Genomic DNA, 26,937 nt, shown 5'->3' with positions numbered 1-26,937 from the left:
AAATGGAGCCTCCATCACTGTTTCCTGAGTATGCACGTGGGTTCGAAGGGAGGAAGAGAGTAATAAAAGGTAGAAAATAAGGTAGTTGTTGAAGATAAAAAAATAAATGATAATGTAATAGTATTAGAGGATACTGTAATAATATTATAAGGAACAGATTTTTAAGTATCCGTTGAAGATATCCTTCCTTCCCGGCGAACACTTCCGCTCAGCTAGACCCCCCCCCCCCCCCATCAGCCCACCTCGCCAGCGCAGACTCCCCGTCGACCACTACCGACTGTACGCCCCTCTCTCTAGCAAGCCACTCTTCCACGACCCTTTGGTCGGAGCATGCACATACGCATCGACGACAGCACCGGAATGCCGGCCGGAGCTAAATCGATCTTAACGCGCTCGAGCGGCAATTGAGGCACGCACGGCCGAAGAAGCACAGAGAATAATCCATAGAGAGTTAATGCCAGATGTAAGTTGTCGTGATTAAGCTTAATCTCCGGAGAGGTCATCTCGTTTGAAAGACAGAATATCTGTTCCTAGGTGAAAGTAACCCCTGTAGTTTCCATTGTACAAGGGCGTTCCATGTAAAACATGTTCCAGAAACTAGCCACTAATATCTATATCACCAGAAAACATATCCAACTAACAGAAAGTTAAAAATCTTGATATATCAAGATTCGCAGTTGTTCTGCAATTAATAACAAAGTAATAGAACAGAACTAAGGGAAGCTGGACAGTAAAAAGCTGATTAGGAATTTAGGATCTATATCCAAAAACAAAACCTGGTAAACATTAAGGCAATTCCCTTGTTAAAAGAAAAGAAAAAATCAGAGCAATCGCCATTAGTAAACATCTTTCTGCAATGAAATATACAAGCAAGCGGCACAAGTTCTATGAAGGACTATCATGAATGTCTTGCACTGAAAATTTGACCATTAATTCACAGCTTTAAGCCGTTACGCTAGAAAGGTCAGATCCAAGCTCTCTCCTAAAAGAGTGCCTTTCTACTCTCCACAGACAGCCTACCAAGAAGTTTGTTGATGATAACCTATCTGTAATATAAAACCTATCTGTAATATAAAAAAAAGACTAAGAACAAAACAAAAAGGGAACAAAGAATCTAAAACTGAGGACAGTCAGGACACCCTGATGATCAGTTTCCATCAATGTTTCAAGGCAGGGGAAGCTACAAAAGTACTCGGAGCTGTTTCACTTGGAGTAAGACTGCTCTGAGAATTCAATTGGCACAAGGGCTACTTAGTCTGAATAGAACCAGATGAAAGAGCAATACCGCCAGATGCATGATTTGGCAAATTATGCCCGCCGGAAGGCCTCATTTGTGATAGTTTGGCCCGCCTTAGCTTGAGCAAGTAGCTGATTAGGATCTAGAGGTTGAGAAGGAGTGCTTGCTGACTGTTAACCTAGTGGTTGGTCGATATTGTAATCAGGTACTCCCAGTTCATATGCCAGATTAGCAAGTGCATTCTTCAATATAGTATCTGCTGATGGATCTTGCGGGTGTTGTGTTCCTTGAGTGGCCAGTGAGGTGCACCGTGAAAACGGCACTCCACTACCAACCACCGTGTTAGGAGCAACCTGAGGATATGATGGAGGTTGATAATGGTGTCCCTGAGATCCTATTGGTGCATTGAGACGAAGCAGAGAGCGGTAACTCTGAAAAGTTCCAGCACTGTTATCTCCTGGTGGTACTTGTGCAGTCTGAAATGCACGAGCGTATGCTGGCTGCATTCGGCCATAGCTAGGAACAGAAGGTTGCAAATGATTAACAGTTGAGGGTGTATAAACTGGAGGAGCAACCTGAGTTCTTTTGGATCCATTGAGCGGGATTGTAGTTCTTGGCATAGGAGATGGTAGTCCCAGCATACAGATACCCTGCCCCAAATTCTGTGGAAACATAGTAGGAGGCACCTGCTGATTTTGGCTCAGCATACTTGAAACAGGAAATCTTCCTGTAGGAGGTAAGATCACATTTGCAGCAGGCTGCGAGGAAGGTGTTGTTGAGCTTGAGTGGAAGAAATTCTGGATATTTCCCCGTTTAGACATCAGCTCGCTTTTGCACTTGGATAATTGCCTAAGTTTCTTCCATTTTGCATCCTTATCCGTAGCATGACAATGATCGTTAAGCATGAAGCCTTTGCCCCAGAAAGTGCAGGGAGCAGGAGAATCACAGACATAACAGTGGCACTGCATTTAAGAAATAAGCACAAATATGACAATGTGTCCATGTTGGAAAGAGTAGGAATTGACTACGTGCTAACATAGACATCATAGATTATATAATACAAACAGAGGAAAGGGAGTTAACTACTGACCATATTACAATGGTTTGCATGAGAACTGGTGCTGAATGGCAAGCTAACACATAGATGGCGTGGGTGAGGGAAATCCCTGCATGCTAACTGAAAAGGAATATAAAATTGTTAGGTCACGTATACCTTCTTTAAAGTTGTAGCTTTGAGATGGCTCTAGAATGCATAAGCCTAGCAATTCGAAAAAATACCATAGAAGGGAACCCATAAAAGACATCCATAATGTGCGGCATTACAAGGAGGCAGCACAACATTCAAATGTATGAGTAGATTGCCTAACTTCCCGTAACAGCTCAAACTTTTGGATGAGTTAGTTGATGCATAAAACTAGACATTAACAGCAGTGTCTTGCGGCAATGATAATTATTAACAAGTTACTCAGAAATAATAATTATTAACAACAGCATATGCACCCATGCAAATGTTAATTTTTTACCAAAAGATAGGTTCAACAGTGCCAAAAAAGAAATCAATTAAACTTTGGCTCAGCAGCTAGATTCTGAAAACAAATTCGTAGATAGTGAAATATAAATCTTCATGCAATAGCTACATATTGAAACGAAATACAATAGCTACATAACAAGAGCGCAAAGTGTCAAGAGGCGCACCCACTCAAAATCTTTCTGCGCTATAAACCAATGATGGCGTAGGCATATGACTTGGAATTCAATCTCTAGTGAGTCACCATGATGACGATGTGTAACCCGAAACGCAACGAGACAAAATAAAGGAAGTAAGCAAGAGAGCAATACCTCTCCTTTCTCGGCGACTATCTGCAATTCATCTTCTGAGGCATCTCGCCCAGGTCCCTCCTTGGCAACGGCAACCGCCTTATCAGGGTCACCGTCCAGAATGACGCAATCGTCGTCGTCGTCGTCCTCGTCGTAAGCATCACGGCCGCACCTCTTGTCATCCACCACACTCTCCTTCTCATCCACCACAACATTCGTTGTATCCACCAGAGATTCCAAGAAGTCCTGTATGAACGCAAAATCATCTAAACCCTCCCCAATTGCATCGCTGTCTTCTTCACCTAGTCTTTTCTCGGCCCACTCAAGGGCATCTTCGGGTGACTTGCGCTTGCCAGCAGCAGGCATCTTCTCGCTGTCGTCTTCGTCGGAACTGATCTCAACAGCAGCCGCAGGCCGCAGCCGTCGACCTCATCCGCCCCCAAAACCCTCTGAAAACTGCACTCCGAACAGGAAAAACTCAACTCGCAGAGCCCCAAGAAAGCCCACGGTGGCCAAAGGTCCCTCCTCCGAACGCCGCTGCACCAGCCGATCACCGGGGAGACCTAGACGCTGGCCACGAACTTGGACCAAGAACGGAGAGCGCTTCTTGGGGACGCGTCATGGAGGACGCCGGGCCTATCAAAAACACAATCTGGCCCCGGAAACACCAGAGTTTTGCGACTGGGGATTGCAGCGGCGCCTGGGAGAAAGAATCAAAGAATGTGCCTAAATAGAAACCCAAGCGATGGAGGTAAATATCACAATTTTGTAATCTCGCTGGACTGTAAAACTTGCAAAGCCCAAACCATCGTCGGAAGGGAACAACACAATACTATGGCACTAGTAGAGTAGATCAAGAACAAAAAAAAGGAAGGACAAGTAGCGGATTGATTAAAACAGTAGGACGGGGACGGGCGTGAGAACCAAATAACTACCTCGGGGTTTCTTCTTCGTTGTCTTCGTGACGGGCTAGGGCGAGGAGAAGACGAGATGAGTCCGTTGTTTGGGGAGAGGAAAATTGGACGGGACTTGAGGAGGCGGAGCAACTGCAACGGACCCCTCTCGCTTCCGTCAGGCTTCTCGGTCCTTGCGCCTTGCGCGCTGCTCTGCCTCGCGCACACGCGGCCTACCGACTCCACGCTCGCGGGCTTACGAGCTCGTGTGGGTGGGGCCCGACGTAGTCCGGACCCACCCGTCGGTGGAATCTCTTGCCATTCCCGCTTTGCTATGCTTTGCCCTCTTGAAAACCTTGGGGGTTTATCAGCGTTCCGCGCCCCGGGCGGGCCGTGGTCGCGTTGGACGCGGCGGGGACGCGGTGTGCGACTGTTGGAGAGAGAGGTGAGCGGACGGTGAAACCATTTCATTGCAGGGGTAAAAATCTAAAAATAAATAATATATTTAAATGTATCAGTTAAAATAGATAATATGTTGACGTATTATAATTTTAGTTTCGATATTCGATATATCATTTACCAAAAATAATTTTTAGTACATCGTACCCCGAAAATACACGAGTCATACTATATTCGGCATATAGTGTGCTGAATATGGCACTGTAACCCATATTTGACACACCGTGTACCGAATATCAAACGTATTTAGCACACGGTGTGTAGAATATGGGTTACAATGTATAAGACATAGTATTAAATAAGTATTATTTAAATATCATAATTGATATATAAAATTTCATAATAAATAACTAATAAATAAAGTTATGTGTCATAATTATTTGATAAATATTAAATAAATTAAAAATATTTATGTTAACAATATAGTGTATAAGACATAGTAAAGATGACTACAACAATATAGTGAATAATACATGTGTAAGCGTCTGGCGGATACGTAACAATAAGTACAAGTGTACCGAATAATTGTAATGGCTACTCAACGACAATGCCGCCGCACGTAATCCCTAGGAGTGTAAGTGTCTGACGAGTGTGTGGCCCTCGTCATAGCCGTTTGCGCTGGGTCCTACCACGTGTGTCTTTGCTCGTCATCATCATCGTCATACCCTGTTGGACCCTCACCGAACGTGTATCCAAACCCGCTAACTCAGCCCTTCATGTACTATGATGAAAGATCCTCATGTGGAAGTGTGGACGAGTGTAGTACGTGCTCTAATGGAGTTCGATGTGCCAAAGTCTCACCATACTGGTACCACTGTGAACCCCCAGATGTATCGAGATATTAGAAGTACTTACCGCTTAGGACCTCAGTGAAGCTGTCAGTCTGCATTCTCACCGCTTAGGACCTCGGTGAAGTTGTCGGTCTGCATTGCAGCAGCTCAGTCAAAATCATCTGTTCCGTTCCAGTTAGGCATCTGCTGCGTACGGTTAATGATGTGCTCGTGATGAGTTGATACTGTAGGTGGAGGTGTCATCATGGTCTGAGAAGATTGTGTCCACTAGGGGTTGTGAACCCACCCAATTATTGTGGTAATTGAAAATCACATATAATTGTTGTACCTGCTGTCCTGTAAAAATCAGTTTTTTCATGTGATTCTCGTCATATCGTAGCTGAAAAAGCTTGAAAAAATAACTATAGGCCATGACAATGATATCAAACTTCATGATTCAATAAAAAAACAATGCAATTAAATGGATTACATAACGTAAGTACTAATCTAAGTATTAATAAAATACAACGTAACTACGTAAGTACTCTAATTTATCAACTTAAAATTATTTACTAAGCGTGATTAAACACATTAAATAATCTACTAACTCTAATTATCATTATTAATCTAAATATTAATTAGATACATAATCTAAATATTCTAATTTATCAAATCTAATTGAATGGATTAAATAATCTATTTTTTCTAATTATTATTACTAATCTAAGTATTAATTAATTACCTAACCTAAATACTTTCTATAACTGATCTCGCGTTGCTAAGCCTCCTCTCCTCACGTCGTTGGTCCTCCTCACCTCGCGCTATGCTGTTGCTCTTCGTCTGAGCTCCGCTACTCATCTTGCGCTGCCTCTGCTACTCCACGCCTCTGCTGCTACTCCTCATCATGCACCTTATAGTGAGCAGAAGCAACACACTCAGCAAAAAAAGCAACATGCAACACACTTAGTACTAACACAAACAGTCGTGCCGAAAGCACCGACATCATAAAACTCGACAAGACGTGACACAACAAAGAGACGATGACACGCGGACCCAACTATATTCGATACACTGTATATCGAATATGAGCTACAGTATTATATTTACGTGGTGCCATATTTGCAGCAGCTATTCTCTTCGTTTGCACGGCTACTTTTTCGCGTGGTGCGCGGGGGAGAGAAGGGGAACCATGCTAGCGTGTAGAACTGGATTACTGGGACTTGACTAGAGGTATCATGTTCATAGAAAAATATGTAACAACTAACAAAATAACTAATTCGAAAGCGAATAGACAGACGGCATGGAAAATTGTATTCTAAAACATTACTTTTGAAATATCATAAAATAAATTCAGAACGATATTTTGGACTGTTATGTGTAAGGAGGATATAATCTCTAATAAATACTTAAAAATTTATCATCTATACTTATTACAATATCTCTTAACACTATTATAGTACTTTTAATTTTTTTATCTCTAACAATTACTTTATTTTTATTTTTTATTATTCTCCTTTTTATTTTAAACCTACTGTCATCTTTTATAAACAGTATTATAGTACCTATAAACAGTATTATGGATACTAAATTTAAAGTATCAGGCTTCTCTGTATCATTGTAGTACTTGATATAGTCTCAGCTCGAACCGCAGCCATCCCTCAAACCTGTCAGTATCGAGTGCTATAGTGCTCGAACAGTAATACAGAGGTAGATAGATGCAGATGGACAGAGAGCATTACAGTGAGGAGTCTAGGTGTGGACACATTGTGCCTATGGAGGGATAGAGCATAAGAGGCACACAAATGGCAATAAAGTGACAAGTTGGGGTGTGGACGGGTTACTAAGAAAGAGAGCATCCGAGGAGTCATATATCGTGCTATTGGCCCGAGCTTCCATACATATGCCTTTTTACGTTAATCAGCTCACACAGTGTTTGAACCCCTTTAACACTAGGGTTCACATGATGACAGGAACATCGCAGAATTCCACATCAGTCTTTATATGTCCAATGGAATCCTATAAATTTTCCGTACCCAAACTAGAACAAAGTTTAGCACTCATATGTCTTTATTGAACCTTTGGTAGCAGATGGCTATTACCAAAGGTATTGACATAAAAAAAAAGTATTGACATCCTGAATATCGATATGGTCTCCAAACGCAACTTCGGTCATTACATCTTCTGTAAAAATGATAACAACAAATTGTAAAATCACTATGTTAAGAACATTTTATTCGCGACAAATCCGGTGATACAATGTCCATTTGACTAATTATAAAATAGATGGACTGATACATTATAATTGGATGGCATCCATTTGGTTTCATTGTTACAGTGCTGGGTTCTTCTCTTTGTTCAGGAGGAGTTTCGGTTCTAAGAAAAGACGAGCGTTTACTCGCAACTCACAATAAGCACACACAAGAAAAGGACTTAGCTGATGCGTGTACGCGTCGTGAATAAATTTTAAATGGGTTCATGATGCAACACAGAGATTGCCTGACGCGGGCACGACACGGCGCATCATCGCCCATTCCCAACCACCATGGGAAATTCTTGGAAACTTCTAGGAACGATCGAAATCGACCTCTCACGCAAGACACGGCTCCCACGCGGAGCCCCCGATTCTGCCTAGTTTTCTCCGAGACGCTCGTCCGCCCACCACTTTCCGCTGCGGGCCGGGCGTGACCGACCGAACACTACGCGCGGGGAGTTTCATGGCAAGCGCCAGAGCCACATGCATGCGTGTGCTCCGTTCCAACGCAAGCGAGCCGGCAGAAAATGGAAAGTCTGCAGGCTACCCTTCCGTGTGGCAGCGTTCATGGTGAGAATGCAAACTGCAAAAGGGCTTTCGCTCGAAATGGTCGACTGTCTCGCTTCAGGTCCAGTCTGCACAGGTAGCCGGTAAAGAAAACGGTCCAGACTCTAGACGAGTAGCGCGGACGCAAACGCACCCATGAAACGTGCTAGCAGAACATTTGCCATGTTAGAGAGCAGCCTTTCTAGAGAACTCTCGAGGCGAGGCGAATCGGAGGCGACCAAGGTGACTTTGAGGCGAACGGCGATCGGCCGGCCCCCTCGTCCTGACGGTCTGCTGGTCTCGACGGAGGAGGGTGGCCCGGCCTTCCTGATGGTTAGTACTAAGTATATTTAGTAGTTAGTTTACTTTATTATCTAATTGTTAGGTTAGTTTGTAGATTTTTTCGATGGATTTTGTTATAGATCTATCGGTGCTTTTGTTTCTCTGTGATTTCTCCTTTGAAGAGGATCCGGAGAGGTTATTTTATCCTTTGACTTACCGGCTTGCCATATCGGTTTCTGTTGGTATCGTTGTTCCTACTTCCTCTAAAAGAGAAAGGTATATCTTATCCCGTCTGACGGGGTCATCTAATTCATTCAACGGTCTAATAGCGCTTCGCGCTGCTGATGATGGCTAAAAAAACTTGATTCGTCTTTTCTGGCCCTACCTCATCGGTGGTAGATGTATCGATGTCGGCTCCTCCGATCTAGCTTGGCAGCGATAATCTGGAAAGCTACGGATGTTACGGACTAGGACCTGTATGCGTATTGCTATGCAATCTTTAGGTTCCTGATTGTACCAATAATGATCGAATAAAGTCACATTATTTCTTAAAAAAAAATGAAACGTGCTAGCAGATAGCCTCGCAGCTAAGGATATATTTGTTTGGACTTCTATTTCTAAAAATCAGAAGTCTAAATAAACAACTTATTTTTGCTAATTTTTTGCGTAGTTTTTAAAGCAAAATTAGTCTTTATTATTATACAAGCTACAAAAGCTGTAAATAGTGTTTTGCTGTCTTCTAACAGCAGTAAGCTTCTAAAAACAACAACTTATATAAACTAAACAAACATATCCTAAATATTACTATCAGATATCATATTGTGAAAACACCGTACACGTAATAGATGATAATCAAAAGATGAATTTTCGTTAAACCATTCATTTACCATTGCATGCGTCCGTGCGCTGCTCGTCTGTTGAATGGTTTTAACCTCCAACGATGGAACAAATTTGTGGTACATTTGCATCATCGCAGGGCATTCCCTCAATAATCAGTAGCAACACTACTGCAATTCTGCACATGGGACACAGATGAAGTAGAGTAACTCCCGGTCTCCCGGAGTTAAAAAGTCATACACTGTCAGGGATAACAGAAGTAGGCTGGCAGGGCCAAAATCTTCGTTGCCCCATCTGCAGATAAGCAGACAGGAAGCCGCGGCTCACTCTTGCGTACAAATTATTAGTCCGAGGGTTGTAATAAAAATATAAATAGTAAATGTGTTAATTTTAAATATAAATTTAATGTATGAAGATTTAGATACGTTGTAGTAGCGTCATCAAATAAATACATCAAGAGTGATGTTATAGTTTGATTTCAGATGTGATCCGAAAAAGTAAGAAGAAATTATCCATTAATTTATTTATTTATTTTTATTAGTTAAACGGTTCTTATATTCATAGCTGATAATAAGATGAGCAGTTTGAAAGATAAGAATGGATGGTAAAAGTGAATAAATTATTTGAATTTTAAGTTTTTTTATTAGATAGGAAGAGAGTAAAGGAAAATGTGATGCAAGAACAACTCATGTTTTATATAGTAATCTCTTCGGTCAAAAATTTATGATGTTTTTTATTTTTTATAGTTTTCAACTTTGACCACTATTTTCTATTAAATATAATTATAATAAAAAAATATAATATTATGAAAATATTTTTCAAGTTAAATTTACATATATAATTTTTATATTTTTAAATTAAATATTTTAAAAACTATTGATGATCAAGATTTTAAAAATTTAACTAAGTACAGGAGGGTACAAGCTAGCAAAATTTCACTCTAAGGTCATCTCCAGTAACTATCTTAAATTTTCATCCTCAAAAATATTATTACAGCATCCCCTATCACTATTACAGTATTCCTTATTTTTTCATCTCCATCAGCTACCCTATTTCCTAACTTTTACTCCTCTTTTTCTCTCTTCGGTCCCGCTGTTTGCTTCTGTGAACAGTACTGATACAGTGCTGGTACAGTACTGGTACAGTGCTGGTGCTGCTACAGTACCAACGGAATTATCCCTCCAGACTATTTGCAACCTATGTAAACAGTCCTGCTACAGTACCACAAAGTATTGTAGCACTGATTCTGCAAATTTGATTCTTATGCTGGAGATGGCCTAACAAGTCAACAGACTCCAACGGGATCTCTCGAGGCAGGACAGCCCTTTGATCTGGCCACGTGATTTGTGTCGTGCAGGTACAGAGCGTACTTGTGTTCGTTCGGCTGTGCGCTTTTGAGCCCTGGATAATATGGGCTTAATGGGCCGGTTTCACCATCAAGCCTAACAGGATACTACGGCCGGGTTTTGCTTGCATCGGTCGGATTGCGATTAACGTTAGTTGCGGAGGATTAGTACCACATCACGGGGCCATATCGACGGACCTTGTGAGGCGCATACAAAACAAGGGGCACCGCGCCAAGAAGACTCATACCTTTCTCTGTTTTTTTCGCTAAGATCAAATGTAGTATCTATTTTTATCAATTTAATTTTGATACGTGTGTTATGTGTTTATTTTGATATTAAATTTATTTTGTGGGTAGGGCCTACAATGATAGCTTGCTACTGGGGCTCTCGAGTGTCGCCCAACTGACCACCTAATGAAATCAAATTTAAAAATTTATTCTAGAAACTAGAATTGAGTTTTGTCAATTCAATTGTTGGGATGTCCTTAGAATTTAAGTCATTTTTTATGGAACTAAATAACACTTGGCTCAAGTAGCTCCAACCCTCCAATTTGGGTGGAATCAAGCACTCCTTCCTCCTTCAACCTCATGCCACCTTTCTTCCCTAACTCTTGTCCTAAAACAGGATACTCTTCGCCGACCACTAGCTCCACTGCAACATTCGTATCCTCGGCCACATCCCCCACATTCTCATTTGTGACATCTTCTACTACCGGTGTTCGCCTAAATACATTTAGACACGTTTAAACGCTAAATGGCGGTCTATGTGCAGTTTAGGGCATAAACGATGAATTAAAGGTTAGGTGCGTTTAGACGGTCAAAAATGATTTAAACTGAGTTATTAAACGTGAGTTGGACGTGTTTAAACGACTACACACGTGTCTAGATGACCGTCTAGTTGATGGCGAGCGGCAGCAGGGCGCGATTGAGCGAAAATTTGGTTTGGTAAATTAATTTTGGGTTGAAATCTTAGTGTCTTGCTGATATTTGTCGTATTCTTTTGTTGGCAATTCAAAGTGTTATGATAATTACTGGATTGATCGGAGAACAAAACATAAGATTGATTGAAGTAATGAAGCTGCATTTCAGCCTCTATAAGTGTTAGGGAAACGCCCCAGCCTTAAGATATTTATCCGACGTACGGTTGCATTACTATAGCGATCATAGTACCCCAGTTATCATGTCACATGTAATAGGGTGAAAGGCCCAAAATACCCTCCTATGCACATGATTGTAATATAACATCTTAGGAGCATACTATTAATTTCCCCTTTCTCTTCTCTCTATAAAATAAGCCCGCAAGGGGTAGGTCCACTCTGGACGCAACTTCAAGCCACTTGCACATTATCGGTTAGCGAGTGGCACACATTGGAAAGAGACGTGGGCCATGGTGTGGTCAGCTAGGCCCACCATGGCATGAGTCGGTCACATGCGGACATCCTGGCCAGCAGCACATGGGCATATCCACATTCATTGTTTGGTGTCAAGCCTGTTGCACATTTATTTTTAATAGGGTCACTCACACGAGGACGCTGAGCAAAGGCATGAAACAAGTTAAACTAATAAGACATTTGGCTGGCACTTAGTCGTAGCACTCGTCACTTCATACATGTCGCTTGAGGGCCTGAGAGCGTAGTATTAGCTACTAGCTAGTTTTATTTTTAATAGGTAGGTTTGAACTTCTGGAGACCGTGAGTTGTGGGCATGGTCATACAAGTCTGCCGGGTTTATGGTAACATGCGCACGATAGGTATGTCGACATGTTTACTACCTTAGTGCACTGTGCTCAGCGTACTATAAGTGTTGCCAGCTAGTCATGTCTTGTTAAGTTATTTATCTCTGTATCAATAGACCGGTCATGCAACATGGCTACAGTACAAGCTAGTACTATTGGTGTATTATTACTAGCAACTACTCGTTGCCACATTGACCATGCAAGGAGTATCCACCTTCGCACGGGAGGTGCTCAAAATAGAATCGCAAAGCTCGCCGCACCTCCACGGGCCATCGCGTCGAGGCTGCCTCCGAACAGGGCTCTGAATAAGCATCCGAACGAAGCCTCAGAATGAGGCTCCGAATAGCGTGCCCTCCGAACAAGCCTCTAAACAAGGTCTCCGAACGCCCAAAATGGAGCCTCTAAACGGGGCCTCCAAACAGCAAGCCCTCCAAACGGAGCCTCCGAACAGGCCTCCGAATGAAGCCTCTGAATGGGGTCAGCAAGCGGGTCCTCCGAACAGTGAGCCCTCTGAACGGAGCCTACGAACAAGCCGTTGAATGAAGCCTCTGAATGGTACCACCGAGCGAGCCTTTGAGCGGGGCTCCAAACAACCCTCCGAATAACGATAGATGAGGCTTGAACTCCCGACATCCTATTTAAACTCCAAACGATAGATGAGGCTTGGACTCCAAATGGCCCTCCGAATAACCAGGTACCCCCGACATCCTATTTAAACTCACAAAATTTTGGTATATGGTAGATGAGGCTTGAACTCCAGAATTGCAGCACATCGAGTCACAACAAGGATGCTTATGACTAAATGGGTCGCCTCTTGATTATGACTTGAAAGGATCAAATGGCCTAAGGGGGTGAATTGGGCAATTAAAACTTCTACAGTAATCTAGAATAAATAACAACCTTAGCCTAGAAAAAAGGAAATACGACTACACGATCAATCTAGGAGAAGACAACAAAACAAGCAAACAAAGACACTAAGAAAATGCAAAATTAAAAGCTTGCACAAATGTAGATGCTCAATTAAATTGCGGAATGGTAAAGAGATGGACAAGAGAACACTGGATTTTTTCCTGAGGTATCGAGAATTTGGCACTCCCCCTAGTCCTCGTTGGAGCATCCACCAAGTATATCGCTCTCTCTTGAGTCACCAAGACTCAAGTGCTCCCTCATGATTGTCATTTCTCCATCTTCGGATTGACAGACATCAAACCAAGTATATAGCTCGTCCCAGGGCTCCCACAAGAACTCTAAGAGCTTACTAAGACACCTCCAATCACCAAAGACCGGCTAGGTGTTGCAAACCACCAAGAATAACAAACCAATAGCTTCACTTGACCAAGATCGAGCGTAGACTACAGCTAGATGCACATTTGCTACTCTTCAAGCACTAATGATGTCTTTAATCTTCAATTAGGGACTTGGAAATCAAATCAAGTGCTCTCTCTTGATTCTTGATGACACACACAATATCTGAACTCCTCTAGGTCGCAAGAGAGCCAAATGAAATCAAGTGGAGGGGTATTTATAGGCAAGAGATGATCCGATGAATACAAATTTCAATCACCGTTGCCTATCCACCCAATTTTTCTGTTAACATTGGATGATCCGTTGAGTTTCTCCTTACTCACACTAGACAATCCAATGAGTATAAATTTCAATCCCCACTGCTAGTTGTCATTAGCCGTTACTGCTGAGAGATAGTCCGGTGTTATCATCCGGTGAGTGCACACTTAACACAGGACCATCCTGTGAGTACAACATAGCAAAGCTTCCATTTTGCAACATTCTCTGAAAAATATGATCCGGTGATGATTTCATTGCCATCACCGGACTATCCGGTGAGTTAAACTTCTTGTACCTTAAAAAAATTCTGCAGGAAATGCTCCGGTGTACATATTTGTCCATCACGAGACTATCCGGTGAGTAGAACTCCTTCACACCATCCGAAGCAACCCTCTCTGGAAATATTGCTCTGGTGATGAGAGTCTGGTGTACACATCATGATCACTGGACCATCTGGTGAACTGAAACTCATACTTATCACTTGGAACCGTCTTTGGAATAAATAGTCTGGTGATTTCATCATTGCATTACCGGGTAATCTGGTGAGTTGAACTTACTTTTTCCTGAATAATTCCAATTCTTCTGAAATTAGTCTGGTGCTCTGAGCAAACTAACACCGAACATCCCAGTGTAACACTTCTAATATTTTTGGACACATGTCACCCAGAAAAGCTTTCGGTGATTCCACAACTTTAATCACCGGACCATCATGTGTTTGAAATGTGTTTTCTGGCTTGATAACCAAACATGATCCAGTGAGAACAAGCTTCACAAGACCGGATCATACGATGAACTAAAAAGACTCTGAGCTCGTCCAATTCAAACTTTCTTGAGCTCCAACTTCTCAACATCTCAACCATGGGCTTCTCTGAGATACCTAGTGCTATAATTTCATAAGTGTACATTAAACCAAGTCTAGACTTACTAGGTCAAGCTACTACTCTTAGCCTCTCTTTATAGTATAGTCAAAAGACTAAGGAAATAGACCTATGCTACTCTAAGTGTCCTTCATCTTCTTTATGGCACTTAGAACTAGAAGATCCTTAATTTTGTCACATATGTCCTTTGATCATCCATATAATCACTTTAGGGACCAAGCATACCCAATTATCATTGTGAACTAAATTTTTGATTCCCTTCAAAATGAATTGTTAGTCACAGTAATACGATTGTTATTAATCACTGAAACACTTACCACTTGCCTAGGGGCCTAGATGCTACATGACTGCTGCATACTACAAACTCTAAATAATGTGGATGTTCCAAGCTGCATACTGCAATCTCTATCATCGTGATGTATTCTAGCCCCTGGTTCACAAGTGAATATGCATGTCACAGAAGGAGGCTTTATCACACGTGCATGTGATAATAGAGTGTTAGATGCACCATCTCACATGTATGAAATCGACATGTTAGCTTGCCAGCTTACTCCGTACCTCATAGGCTAAAAGTCTCGTTCATGTAATGCACTGCCTCAATGGTCCCGTGCCTTGGCCAAAGCCAATAACGTGGCATAAATAAGCCCATCATATCGGCACTAGCTCCGCACCTCGTAGGCTAAAAGCCTCGGTCGCGTGACACACTTCCTCAATGGCTCATGCCTCTACAAAAGCCCATAATGATGGCATAAATAAGCCCATCACAATGGCACTAGCTCCGCACCTCATAGGCTAAAAATCTCAGTCGTGTGACGCACTGCCTCGACAGCCTCGTGCCTCGATAAAAGCTTATGACGATAGCAAAAGCCCATCATTGTGGCACTTGCTCTGCACCTCGTAGCTATAAGCCTCGGTTGCATGGCACATTGCCTTGATGGCCATGTGCCTCAGCAAAATCCCATGACCATGGCAATAATGCCTCAACGACCCTAAGCCTCGATGGACACCTCGATGGCTCTGACTTCGGTGTAAAAATAAAAGCTCACCAACGTTGCAATAACACCTCAATGACCCTAAGCCTCGATAGACACCTCGATGGCTATGACCTCGATGTAAAAATAAAAGCCCAAAACCATGGCAGTAACGCCTCAACGGCCCTGGGCCTCAGCGGACACCTCGACGGTTCTGACCTCGATGTAAAAATAAAAGTCCATCACTATGGCAGTAGCGCCTCGATGGCCCTAGGCCTTTGCGAACACCTTGACATTTTTGTCCTTGGTGTAAAAATAAAAGCCCACCATCGTGCCAGTAACACCTCACAAGTCGCATGCCTCCGTTACTCATGAATAGTGTAATTTCATAATTTTAGATTTAATTTAGATTCTTTTGCCAAAATTCATCTAAATTCATGATCTACCCATCTATCACAGTGTGATATCCATTCGAACTCATTTGTCTTTCCATTTGGTGTTAATTAGTTCTTCTCTAGTATAGCTTGTTACTGATCGTAGTCGCAATTACAAAACTGCCAGAATTCTGCGAGTGCTGTGCAGGAAGCATCAGGAGCGAGGAAGATCCTGATTTCAACCAAGATGTTGAAGAAAACCTCGAAGAAGGAAAGTCATATCTCCTTGATCGTATTGAACCTATGTTTTCAATTAATCTACATAATCAACTTAAAACTGGACTTATATCTCATATGCTATGTATTGCACTTTACAAAATGCTTGTAGTAGTTAATCCTATCAACACTTGCCATGTCATAAATGTTATCATCCAAAATACATATCACCTTAGGATTGCCTGTTGTTATCTATATTAATGACAGGCGACGCCTTGATATCTAGTATGTTGAGGATTGAATACATCTTCTCAGAGATGTCGCTTTTAAAACGCCTCTCATAGGAGATAAGATTTACTATTATCAATGATAACTCGTATACCATGAATCCTTGATGGTTTTGAAGTCTGTAATGGTTGTGAAGTTCTTGATGTCGTGCGGGATGTAGAGGGTGATGTGTAAAAATGGGTGAAAATTGTTTTGGCGGGGGCAAGTGGAGTAGTACTTTGGATGAGGATGCTCCCAGGGCTTGAGTTATATTTGTGGTATTCATTACTGAAATATACCTGCCCTGGCCATTTAAAGACCGAGTCACTACGTCGTAATGCTTAGCGACCCTGTGCAATCAAGCGTCCTGAATGGGTAGGACTTGACCTCTCCTTCACCGGACTGAGTTGGACATCATACTAGGAGGCTGAGAGCAGCGAGGAGTTAAGACCATCTGTCCCTCTATTTGAAGGTTGCTAGTACCGATCTAGGCTTAAAAAGGGGGCTGACATTCAATACATGGACTCTAGAGCTTGGGGACAAATCTTGTAGAAAAGCCCAGCAGGAAAGTTATTGGGAGGGTCTCGATATGATTTGCTCCTCCGTTTGCAATAGTAAGAGGCTGAGCATATCGCGTGGGTAAGCTGTATAACCTCTGCAGAGTGTAAAACTATTTAAATAGCCGTGTCCACGGTCATAGACGTGCGATAGTGGTAACCGTTTTGACTAGACTATAGGCACGTGTGTCGGAGGGTGAACTCCACAAGCGGGGATCCGGAGGGACCCCCTTTGAGATTCGGCCAGGGGATGATTCTGAATCTACCTCGTACGTGAAATAAATAGGAATAAATGAGATGCAGGTGGAATGGATGATCGGATGCAGGAGGAAATAAGTGCTCTGAAGATTTTAGACAGGTTCGAGCCGCACGGAGCGTAATACCCTACTCCTGTGTGTATGCTATAAATGCTCAGAGAATGTCTCTCTGCGGATCTCTTATGTTACAAGGATGTCTGTCTAAAACTAGAGCTTCGTGAGCTTGTCTCGGTCTTGAAGAAGCCGTTGTCTTCTATGTATCTCGATCTTCTCAATTCGGTCTTTCAATCCAGAGTTGTTCCTCTCTCTTCTCCGGGGAGCCCGTCACTCTTTTATACCCCGTCGGGGCGGGTGGCGTGCCCAGAAAGGATGGCGCCAGTTTCAAGGTGCTATAAATGGAAAGCAACCATCATGGGCTGCAGCTTGATGTTACGGGGAGGGTTGAAAATGCGCCCCCATCTGGTCTTGTCGTCATCATCCTGCTTTTTAGCGGGTGCTGCGGGGCGGGCCCGCCAGGCAGCCACCGAGCAGCCCTGCGTGCTCACCTGGTCAGAGCGAGCCTGACATAGCAGGGCAGCAGACGATATGCCTCGAGCCCTGCGACGTAATGGCGAGGCGCGCCGAATGACGCGCGATGGGACCCGCGCATTAAATGTCCCCACGCCTCTCTACCAGACCGTGGTAGGGACTGACATCAGGCGTGGGGGGAGTGGTTGGAAGTGACAGGCCACGCGCCCTCTTAAATGCAGCATCGGGCCTCTCACCAATTGACACCTCACCGTTGAGCCCATGCAGGGACCACCGGTGAAGGACTTCTCAGGTCCTCGGGGAACTGTGAGTGCTCAGGGACTACTGTTCACAGCCCCGAGCACTCTCTCCCGGATATGCTCTTCCTTGGTCCTCGGAGAATTCGGGTTCTCGGGGACCACTGTTCATGGCTCTGAGTGCCCTCTCCCGGAACTTGACTGCTCGGGTCCTCGAGGAACTTGGGTGCTCGGGGACCACTGTTCATGGCCCTGAGCACCCTCTCCCGGAACTATGACTTCTCTTGTCATCGGGGAACTCGTGTGCTCGGGGACCACTGTTCATGGCCCCGAGCACCCTCTCCCGGAACTTGGCCTTCTTAGGTCATCAGGGAACTTTGGTACTCGAGGACCACTGTTCATGGCCCCGAGCACCCTCTCCCAGAACTTGGTCTTCTCGGACATCGGGGAGATAATCCCCGAGGGAGGGCGCCACGTGGCACTCTGCTGTCCTGGCCTCGGGACTCGGGAACCCCTGGTTCCCATATTACCGACAGCGTGTGTCTTGATGAATTAGTGTGTGGACTAGATGTCGGTGTGATGAGGTTCCTAGCTTATTCTGCCAGAAGCTATGTGGTACTAGAGGTACACCAGATGTGATAATAGGGATTGCGGAGCAAGGTGTAGCCCCTCCCAGGACTAAAAATCCCCAGGTATAGTCTGTTACCTGATTTGAACTATTCAAAACTATTTTCAAGTTAATCTAGATAATACAAAGGAATACTTGCATAAAAACTGCATTAGGCTTAAAACTAAACAGTAAAGCCTTGTCCTTGTTTCATCCCTTATGCATATATCAAACGCTTTTAAGTAGTATATGACTTACTGAATACTTTCTGTACTCATTCTTGCTGTTATTCAGATGAAGAAACTGATGTCGATTTCACCGGAGGTGAAGGCGAGGATGAAGAGTAGTCCTAGAAGTCACATTCGCACCCTCGCTGCTTATGGCTTGGGCTTTTGCTTTCCGCTGTGTTTCGTTGGCTGTTAGACCAGGTTTGTAATATATGGTTCGGTTTGTAACCTTTTGTATTATGGACCATAATACTTATGTATGAAGTTTGACTGTGATACTATTATTGTTATACTGTCCGTATCAACTACTTGATCCAGGGACTGATACAGGAGGTACAGAAGATCCCAAGTTTGAGGTCTTACACAAACGGTCAGAGCTTATTGGAAAAAGGTTTACATGAGTACCACTTGTATGGACCTGTATGGTCATACAAGCCGTATGATCATCAAGTCATGTAGGTAAAGGAGTACCCTTGTATGGTGTAAAAATATTTTTAAATGCCGCGCTCTTGGTCATGAACATGATTTTATCCATTTACAATAGTCGTAGAGTTACGAGTGTGGAGGTGGTTGATGGGTTGATATAGTGATTTACATATATTATTCTTGTGATTTTGTTTACATATATGTTCAGTTGAGGCTTATGGGTTAGATAGTCATGTTGATCAAGTATAGATGCTCACACATGTTTATGTTAAATTTGCTTTCACATATAAAGTTTACTTAACCATGTGGTCTTTTCTTGCTAACATCCAGATACACGATCCTTGGAGTCAGGCTATTTATAAGTGCCATTTATAGATTAAGTCTTGCAAGTACCTTTATACTCATGTTGTTATTTCAAGTTTTACCAGTGAGGATGAGTTGATCTTTAGCTACTTCACACCTATCGATGGTGGTGACAGGCATGAATAGATAACTACTCAGAGGTGGTGATTTTCTGATGGAGTCTAAGGGCATATGTGAAAGTGCCTAAGGGGGGGGGGGGTTGAATAGGCTTTTCTGAAAATTAAAACTAAACAGCGAATTAAAAGCTGCCGGATACTCCCATGAAGGTCGGATACTCCGGTCAGTCTGGAGTATCCGGTCTAGTCCGGAGTCTCCGGTCTATACAGGATTTCAAGAATAATTAAGAATTAACGCGAGCAGCTAGAATCTAAAGGTGATACTAAGTCCACTAGATATCACAAAGCTTAAACAACAATAAATACTAGCAAGATGATCACTAAGACAATTTATATGAAAATTCTCAAAGCTACACAATTAAGTAAATTGCACAAATAAAAACACAAGGCATTGTCCCGGAGTTCGGCCACCTCACAAAGAAGTGCCTACGTCTCCGTTGAGCAGCTCACAAAGAGCCGGGTCTTTTCCAACCCTATCCTCTTCTAGCGACCACAAAGATCAAGCTAGAATTTCCTTACTCAATTTGAAGTCGATTACAAACTTCTCGTGGCACTCCACAAAGATTGTGTGCTCTACGGGCGACGCCTTGCCGTCTAGAAGCACAAAGCTCCAAGAGAAATAATCATAGCAAATGCTCGATGAAGAACTCAATGCTCAAGTGCCTTAATCTCACTCCAAACCCAAACTCACTAAATTTGCGCAAAACTTAGCACTAGAGATGGTTGGAGGGACTTTGAATGCTCTTGGAATGCTTTAGGAGTGAAGAGTTCAGCACAACAGCAAGCATTTAATACCAAAGGGTGTGGAAGTATATATAGCCCTCTCTCAAAAACTAGCCGTTACTGTTCTGACAGACCTAACCCGGAGTATCTGGTCTCAATTCCAAAACAGCATCAGAGCGGTCACAGAACTGTGTCAGAACTAGCCATTACGATTCTGTTAAGTTACCGGAGTCTCCGGTCCTGACAGGGCTACCACTCAGACTGAGTCCGAAGACTTGCCGGACCCTCTGGCTTCTCCAGGTACCGGAGTATCCGGTGAACACCAGAGACTCCGGTCCTTTTTATCAAAAGAATAAATATTAACTGAGCCACCATAGCCGGAGTCTCCCTCAGAGACTCTGGTAAAAACATTTTCTCCTACCGGAGTATCCGGTGAACACCGGAAACTCCGATCTTTTTCAACAAAAATAAATGCTTAACCGAGGCTCTCTGGCGGAGTCTCCCTCGGAGACTCCGGCCTTAAAACTCACCAACTACCAGAGTATCCGGTGAACACCGGAGACTCCAGACAATTAAAAATAAAACAGAACCGAGCACCCTCTGCCGGAGTCTGTCTCGGAGACTCCGGTCTAAATACTGAGTACCGGAGTATCCGGTGAACATCGGAGACTCCGGACTCAATGAACTTCTGTCTAACATCCCGGTGTCCGTGGATGAGTGTGTGTCTCAACTTATTGGTTCTAAAGGATATCTTGAGCATTGAGACACTAAACAAGCAATCAAATGCAACTCTCTTAATAGAGCAGCTATCCTAGACTCAATTTCAAAAATAGAGAAATTTAAATCCTATTGAGTACTCCTCGTTGCTTTTCTTTTCTTTTCGAAGGGCGTCAATCGTCATATATCTTCTCAATTCAGACTTAGACCTGTTCATGACTTCGATAAACATATTAGATCCTTAATCGTTTTGTCATTAATAAGCTAAAACTCACTTAAGGGGTCTAGATGCATATTTAATATGGTTCTATCCTTCTTTTGTTGTATAGTCTTTGATCTTCCGTTATGTAGTTTCTTTTATTGGTTAGAAGTTGAGTCGGTTTTTATCTCCTTCTAGTTGTTCTTTTTGCTATAAATTATAATAACTTGGTAAGAACTTGTAATCTAATGTTAATTACTCGCTCTTTATTAAGCTATATTGTGATGTTAAAATTTGGAAAGGCATGCGTTCCAATCTTAGGCATAAAACACATGTCGAGACTACTGGGATGGTATTCCAATTAGTTACGAGAGTTGTGATTAAGGAAATGATTAACTTAATGACTAATTGAAATATTATTTGGACGATTTCTCATATTTACGGTGCCATAAACTATCTAAACCCGATACATGTCCTAAAGGGGGCTCGCATAGGTCCCCTTTGGGGCCACCATCGAGTTCCCTCTGCTCATCTTCTAGGAGAATTCGGTCTAACCCGCAGGTTCCTCGAGGGGTAGGCATTCGTGTTCTTATCGAAGGTCCTTGTGTCGCCTCTCTTCGTCCTCTGGGCTTCGTTGTAGCCTTCATCTTTTGATCCTCGTCGTATCCCTTCGTCCTTTGGTCCTCGCGTCCGGGCTTCGCTACCGCTTCCATCCTTTGGTACTCCTTTCTTCACGTGCTCCCTTCGGGATCATCACTTATATCCTTGGACTTCCATTACGTCCTTCGGCCTAATCCCTGCAGAGCATAGGGGGAAACACATATCTGTCTTGACGTAGCCTTGCTATTTTGCCTTTGCGATTAGCTGATATGACCGAGGTCAACAAACAAGAGCCAACATGACACCATTCCCCCAATAGACTAGTAGCGCGGGTGGGAGGTAGCGCTGGTGCAGCAATAGGGAGGAGGCGGAGGCAGCGCTTGGGTGGCTGAGGTGGGGAGGAGCAAGGGGAAGGGTGCAAGCTTAGAGGCAGTGGTTGTCGGAGAGGCACGTATCGTCGACGGGTCTTAGATATGGATCTAGAGTGTGCATGTGCGGATTCGATTATCTCAAAGTTGGCAACCTAACAAAATACTTGAATTGATTTGTCTCATTTCCATTTTAACAATTTTCTTACTAACCAAACAAAAGAATTGAATTACATTCTATTTCCATTTCTACCTGATACTGATTTGAGGCCCAATTCATTTCAGAGCGTGCCAATTCAGAGATCCAAACGGAGCGTAAGAGATAATGTGATGATGCAGCATGCTGTTATGACTTATTTTGGACTATATATACTAATGCAGATCAAAGTTAACTTCAAGTGGTGGTATGCCAGATCTGCCCTCGAGCCACTCTTGGATACTCGGTCGAACCCAGCCGATTCCAAGCCACCGACCGAGACCCGGACCGCACCACACGTCCACACCGTTCCTTCCCCAACGCAACTGGCGCTCCGCCGCCCCGCGCACCGAGCCCGCCTCCTTCTACATCGAGGCATCCTCCCGCTGCCACTCCACTTCGCTTCCCCTTCTCTCGTCGGTGGCTCGTGCTTGGATTGGCGTCGAGTGGAGATCCATCCGGATTTGGACTGATTTCTTCTTTTGTTGGTAAGGAAGCCAAGTTTGTTTGGATGGGTTGTTCGATCTGTTGTGCGGAATCTTTTCTTTTTATGTGAGCTCTCAATTTATCGAATCCGTAGCTTCCTTTCTGGGATGGATGCTCCAATCCATCCAGCATGTTGCAGATTTTTTTGCCGCGTGGTGAAGTACCAATTGAAGTTGTTCTCCCCCCTAATTTTTTAGGGTTTAACTAAACCCCAATGCCTCATTCTAGTCTGCTGCTCCCTTGCTTAGTAAGAATGGTTACCGGGTTGCGCTGTGTGCATCACTATAAGCTAGTATGTAATTCTCACTATCTTGCTATGAGACTAGCATGCCTAAACATGGAAGATCTTTTTTTTTCCTGTCCTTTCAGTATATGCCCTTGGTGTGCTGTGGTCCCATGGTGAATGCATGTTTGCCCACATTTTCCGTGTACTTCGTAGTTGTTCTCTTCAAGTCTAAAATGCCTATTCTCATGATTCAAAGGTACCGGGTATTGAATTGCTTGTCTAGAGATAAAGAAAGATTATTCTAGAATTGGGCCGAAGAGGTTTACATTTTTCACAGACATCTCATGATGCGCGTGCCTGCATTTCTTACCTTTTGCTCTATCTTACAAGCTAAGTCCTGTCCATGATCATGTCTAGAAACATGTTCCGGGTTTGTCAAACTTTTGTTTGATAATGATGTTATTTAATGGTGATATGCCAATTGAACTTGGTAACTCGTGATGAAGTCCCATTCTTTTGTTTTAAGATACTGGAAACAAATATGTAGACATTAGTGTTAGTCACAAATTCCCAGGTCGATGGTGTCGAGGAACGGGATCGAGGAACACGGTACACTACTTGAGAAATGTTTTGACAAGGTGGGGACCAGATTGTTCCTGCGTTCCTGAAACCGGGACAACATTCCCGGGACGAGGAACACGGCATGGTTCCACGTTCCCGGTGACTATGTGTTAAGCAATGCAGATTGCTAGGTGGGAATTTGTGCCGCGTTAAGTAGATATTGTTATAGCTTAGACTGTTACTTGGATACTGTTATGCCGCTTTGTTGTATGTTTACTACATGGTGTTTCAGCTTTTGAGTAATAATTGGAAACAGTAAGTCTGTAGTTCTGTACTTGTCATTCTGGAACATATTTTTGTTACCTAGCCCTTCTTCACGAAAGTAGTCTCATTAAACAAAGTTTATCGTCCGAGAGACATCCTCCTAGCTCTTAGTTTCCTGATTGTTCATGCAATTTTAAACGAATGGAAGTTTTCATGACACAGTATACCTTCACATTGAGTAACCTGCTTTATGTGGACAAAGCCTCCAAGAAGGTGAACCAAAACACTTGCATTGCCTAGATCACTTTATTTTAAAGGTCCTAGTTTGTACTTCATTTAAATTACTTTGTCCAACTGTTGGTAATTTGAGGCAATGACTAATTCTTTGCAAACCTGTCGTGCTGATGGTATCAACTCTTACTGCAGATTTAGTAAAGCTGTAACATGGCAACTCTCAAAGATGCTGCGGCGAGAAAACCTATTCTAGCAACAATCCGTCTGATAGTCCCTGCTGGTGCTGCACGCCCTGCACCACCAGTTGGACCGGCCCTGGGTTTTTATAGGCTTAATTTGATGGCATTCTGCAAAGATTTCAATGCCAGGACACAGAAGTACAAGGCAGATACTCCAATGCAAGTTACTTTGACTGCCTACAAGGATAGCACTTTTGAGTTTGTAGTCAAGTCACCCTCAGTTTCATGGTTTCTGAAGAAAGCTGCAGGCATTGAGACTGCTAGCAGTCGCCCAGGCCACAACAATGTGTCATCTCTCACACTTCGCCATGTGTACGAGATTGCAAAACTTAAGCAGGCTGATCCATTTTGCAAGCACATGTCACTTGAGGCCTTATGCAAATCCATCATCGGAACAGCCAACTCTATGGGCATTGAAATTGTTAAAGATCTTTGAGTGGGCTGGCGGTCTAAACTGAAGCACAGTTCGCTGGACTAATCAGTTTGCTTTCCGGTTTTTTGTTTGACCAGGAAGCAGAGACATTTGATTAGTGTAGGAAGTATGTGGCGCTTCTTTCTTGTGGATTTATATCTCAGCAACTAAGGTTGACAAGTAATAAATTTCTGCCTTTATGTTTTTGCATTTTCAGATGGTGTCTTTAAGCTGAATACTATGTTGTCTAGAACTCTATCGATTTGCAACTTCATTGCCTTTGATGTGAAGATGTTTGCTTCAGAATTGAACATTGCGATGAACTGATAATGAGCATACTTTTGGCTTGAGATGCACATGTACTTTGTTGTGGGTCAACCGTGCCTATGCTACTCTGGCATCTGGTGTTTTCAAGCGCCGAGAGGAAATGCATCGTCAGGCGTGAACCGATTTCGTTATGAACTGTTTCGTGGGCATTGGTTTGGCCTATATCCTAGTGTCATATCCCATAATACATAGGAGTTTAGTGTAGGGCGTCAGAGGCTGTAATCTGCTTGCTCATTGTTGACTCAAAACAGTACACACAACATAGGAGGCTATCATCCTTACGAGCTTTATTTGGAGGCCACTGAAACAAACACAGACTATTGTCATGGTAGCTTCAGAAACAACAGAAGAGCAAGCACAAGACTAATATAATGGTGACATGGTAGCTTCAGAAACAGCAGAAAGGCTGTTCAGGTTGTTGCCGAAGCCAGAGACGAACGAGCAGGAGTAAAACCCGCGTAGCCCAGCGCGTCGCCGCTGCTCCCTTCAGGCTCGTCACAGTCATCCGTGTCCCACAAGAACGCGGCGTGCGCGGCAAGGACACTGCTGCGTTGCACGAAACAGGTGATCAGGATTCATGCCAGTGATCGAGACGAGGACAAGCTCGCGTCAGGAAACGGAAACAGATCGAAATGTTGTGGCTTTTATCATGTAGGTGAAGCTGTGAAATGCACCTGTCCTGCGGGGAAGCCTTGGCTGCCCGCTCGAAGTAGCTGGAGGCGCGCTCCTCGTCGTGGTGCACGTCCCACACCAGCTTGGCGTACTCCGGCAGGAGCTCGCCGTCGTCTGGGTCGGACAGTATTGCGCGTGAGTAGTACTCCTCTGCCCTCCGGTAATCCCCTTTCACCTGAAGTTGAATTTGCAGGTGGCATCAGAAATGTTGCTTCTGTTTTGCAAGATCTGAGGATCCAAATTGGCAGTAGAAAAATAACCGCACTAGTTTGGCGCGCTAATTGCATTATTGATCAGATTTCAGAAGTATTTTGACATGTTCACTTGACATGCAGACTTCAGATATGACCAGCTCAACAAAATCTACAGAGTATGGTTGCCCTCCGAACTGGTGAGTGAGTGGCAGGAGATGGCCGGCGGGTGGTAGGCGGCCGTCGGCGACTCGGCGAAGTGGACGGCCGGGGAGGAGGCCGCCGGCGAGTGGCAGCGGGACGGGTGGAGCGCGCCGAGGACCGGCGTGGAGGCGCTCCTCACGAGCATGGCTAACGCTAGTCAAGATTCAAGACGACTCCTTAGAGCATCTCCAGCAGCATTTGTAACCAGCTCGTCATGATAAATATGATCAAAAGTTGAAAACCACGAATCTAGCAAGCTCGCTAAACAGCTGGTCATCCTTGTAGGCTCGTCATCCCTCTTCACTTGGTTGGCAAATTTGACGGTCACCTCCCCGCTCAGTATTCGACGACAACGCCGTGAGGAACCTAAAAAGCTAGCTAACTATGTGTGCACTATGTTTATTTTCTTATTTTATTTTATAGTTCTGTTTGATGATCTAAAAATCATATCGATTTTTATACTCATAGAATAAATAACAAAGAATTATCATTTAAAATTCTTCAAATTTAACTATTTTTTACTTCGCTTGAATTTTTGGGCATAAATTTAATTCTTAAA

General features: G+C 43.4%; 3 protein-coding genes and 1 pseudogene across 7 annotated transcripts; 2 read left to right on the top strand and 2 right to left on the bottom strand.

Moving 5' to 3' along the window:
* Positions 1–724: 724 nt before the first annotated feature.
* On the bottom strand, positions 725–4,303 carry LOC133911559 (RPM1 interacting protein 13-like). Of its 4 annotated transcripts, XM_062353854.1 has the most exons (5): positions 3,991–4,303; positions 3,339–3,755; positions 3,077–3,281; positions 2,328–2,414; positions 725–2,199 (listed from the first exon to the last, which is right to left on the bottom strand). In XM_062353854.1, the coding sequence occupies exons 2-5, from the start codon at positions 3,419–3,421 to the stop codon at positions 1,411–1,413; spliced, it is 1,164 nt and encodes a 387-aa protein (XP_062209838.1). In that variant the 5' UTR covers positions 3,422–3,755; positions 3,991–4,303; the 3' UTR covers positions 725–1,410. The 4 variants fall into 4 exon arrangements, with proteins under 4 accessions (XP_062209838.1, XP_062209836.1, XP_062209835.1 ...); XM_062353852.1 differs by having other exon boundaries at positions 3,077–3,781; XM_062353851.1 differs by having other exon boundaries at positions 3,077–3,755.
* A 3,711-nt stretch (positions 4,304–8,014) lies between these two features.
* LOC133911557 (uncharacterized) lies at positions 8,015–25,340 on the top strand. 2 transcript variants are annotated; one of them, XM_062353850.1, is made up of 2 exons: positions 8,015–8,307; positions 24,526–25,340. In XM_062353850.1, the coding sequence occupies exon 2, from the start codon at positions 24,544–24,546 to the stop codon at positions 25,006–25,008; it is 465 nt and encodes a 154-aa protein (XP_062209834.1). In that variant the 5' UTR covers positions 8,015–8,307; positions 24,526–24,543; the 3' UTR covers positions 25,009–25,340. The 2 variants fall into 2 exon arrangements, with proteins under 2 accessions (XP_062209834.1, XP_062209833.1); XM_062353849.1 differs by lacking the exon at positions 8,015–8,307 and adding an exon at positions 22,760–23,050.
* LOC133913916 (U2 spliceosomal RNA) lies at positions 10,683–10,851 on the top strand (annotated as a pseudogene).
* A 272-nt stretch (positions 25,341–25,612) lies between the features above and the next one.
* On the bottom strand, positions 25,613–26,669 carry LOC133913402 (uncharacterized). The gene is made up of 3 exons (XM_062356544.1): positions 26,350–26,669; positions 25,986–26,158; positions 25,613–25,857 (listed from the first exon to the last, which is right to left on the bottom strand). Exons 1-3 carry the CDS (start codon positions 26,521–26,523, stop codon positions 25,722–25,724), a joined length of 483 nt encoding a protein of 160 aa, XP_062212528.1. The 5' UTR covers positions 26,524–26,669; the 3' UTR covers positions 25,613–25,721.
* Between the last annotated feature and the right edge of the window lie 268 nt (positions 26,670–26,937).

This window comes from Phragmites australis, chromosome 3 (assembly GCF_958298935.1).
Source record: "Phragmites australis chromosome 3, lpPhrAust1.1, whole genome shotgun sequence".
Taxonomy (NCBI): Eukaryota; Viridiplantae; Streptophyta; class Magnoliopsida; order Poales; family Poaceae; genus Phragmites; species Phragmites australis.
This window is presented reverse-complemented; position numbering and strand designations above follow the sequence as displayed.

What these genes read in the sequence shown, in the direction of transcription:
- LOC133911559 (XM_062353852.1), bottom strand. Translation starts at nt 3,421, where the DNA reads ATGCCTGCTGCTGGCAAGCGCAAGTCACCCGAAGATGCCCTTGAGTGG. An exon ending in TAGTCGCCGAGAAAGGAGAG is followed by an intron (nt 2,415 to 3,076) that starts GTATTGCTCTCT and finishes ATTCCTTTTCAG; the next exon opens with TTAGCATGCAGGGATTTCCC. An exon ending in ATGCAAACCATTGTAATATG is followed by an intron (nt 2,200 to 2,327) that starts GTCAGTAGTTAA and finishes TCTTAAATGCAG; the next exon opens with TGCCACTGTTATGTCTGTGA.
- LOC133911557 (XM_062353850.1), top strand. Translation starts at nt 24,544, where the DNA reads ATGGCAACTCTCAAAGATGCTGCGGCGAGAAAACCTATTCTAGCAACA.
- LOC133913402 (XM_062356544.1), bottom strand. Translation starts at nt 26,523, where the DNA reads ATGCTCGTGAGGAGCGCCTCCACGCCGGTCCTCGGCGCGCTCCACCCG. An exon ending in CGGAGGGCAACCATACTCTG is followed by an intron (nt 26,159 to 26,349) that starts TAGATTTTGTTG and finishes ATTCAACTTCAG; the next exon opens with GTGAAAGGGGATTACCGGAG. An exon ending in AAGGCTTCCCCGCAGGACAG is followed by an intron (nt 25,858 to 25,985) that starts GTGCATTTCACA and finishes CGTGCAACGCAG; the next exon opens with CAGTGTCCTTGCCGCGCACG.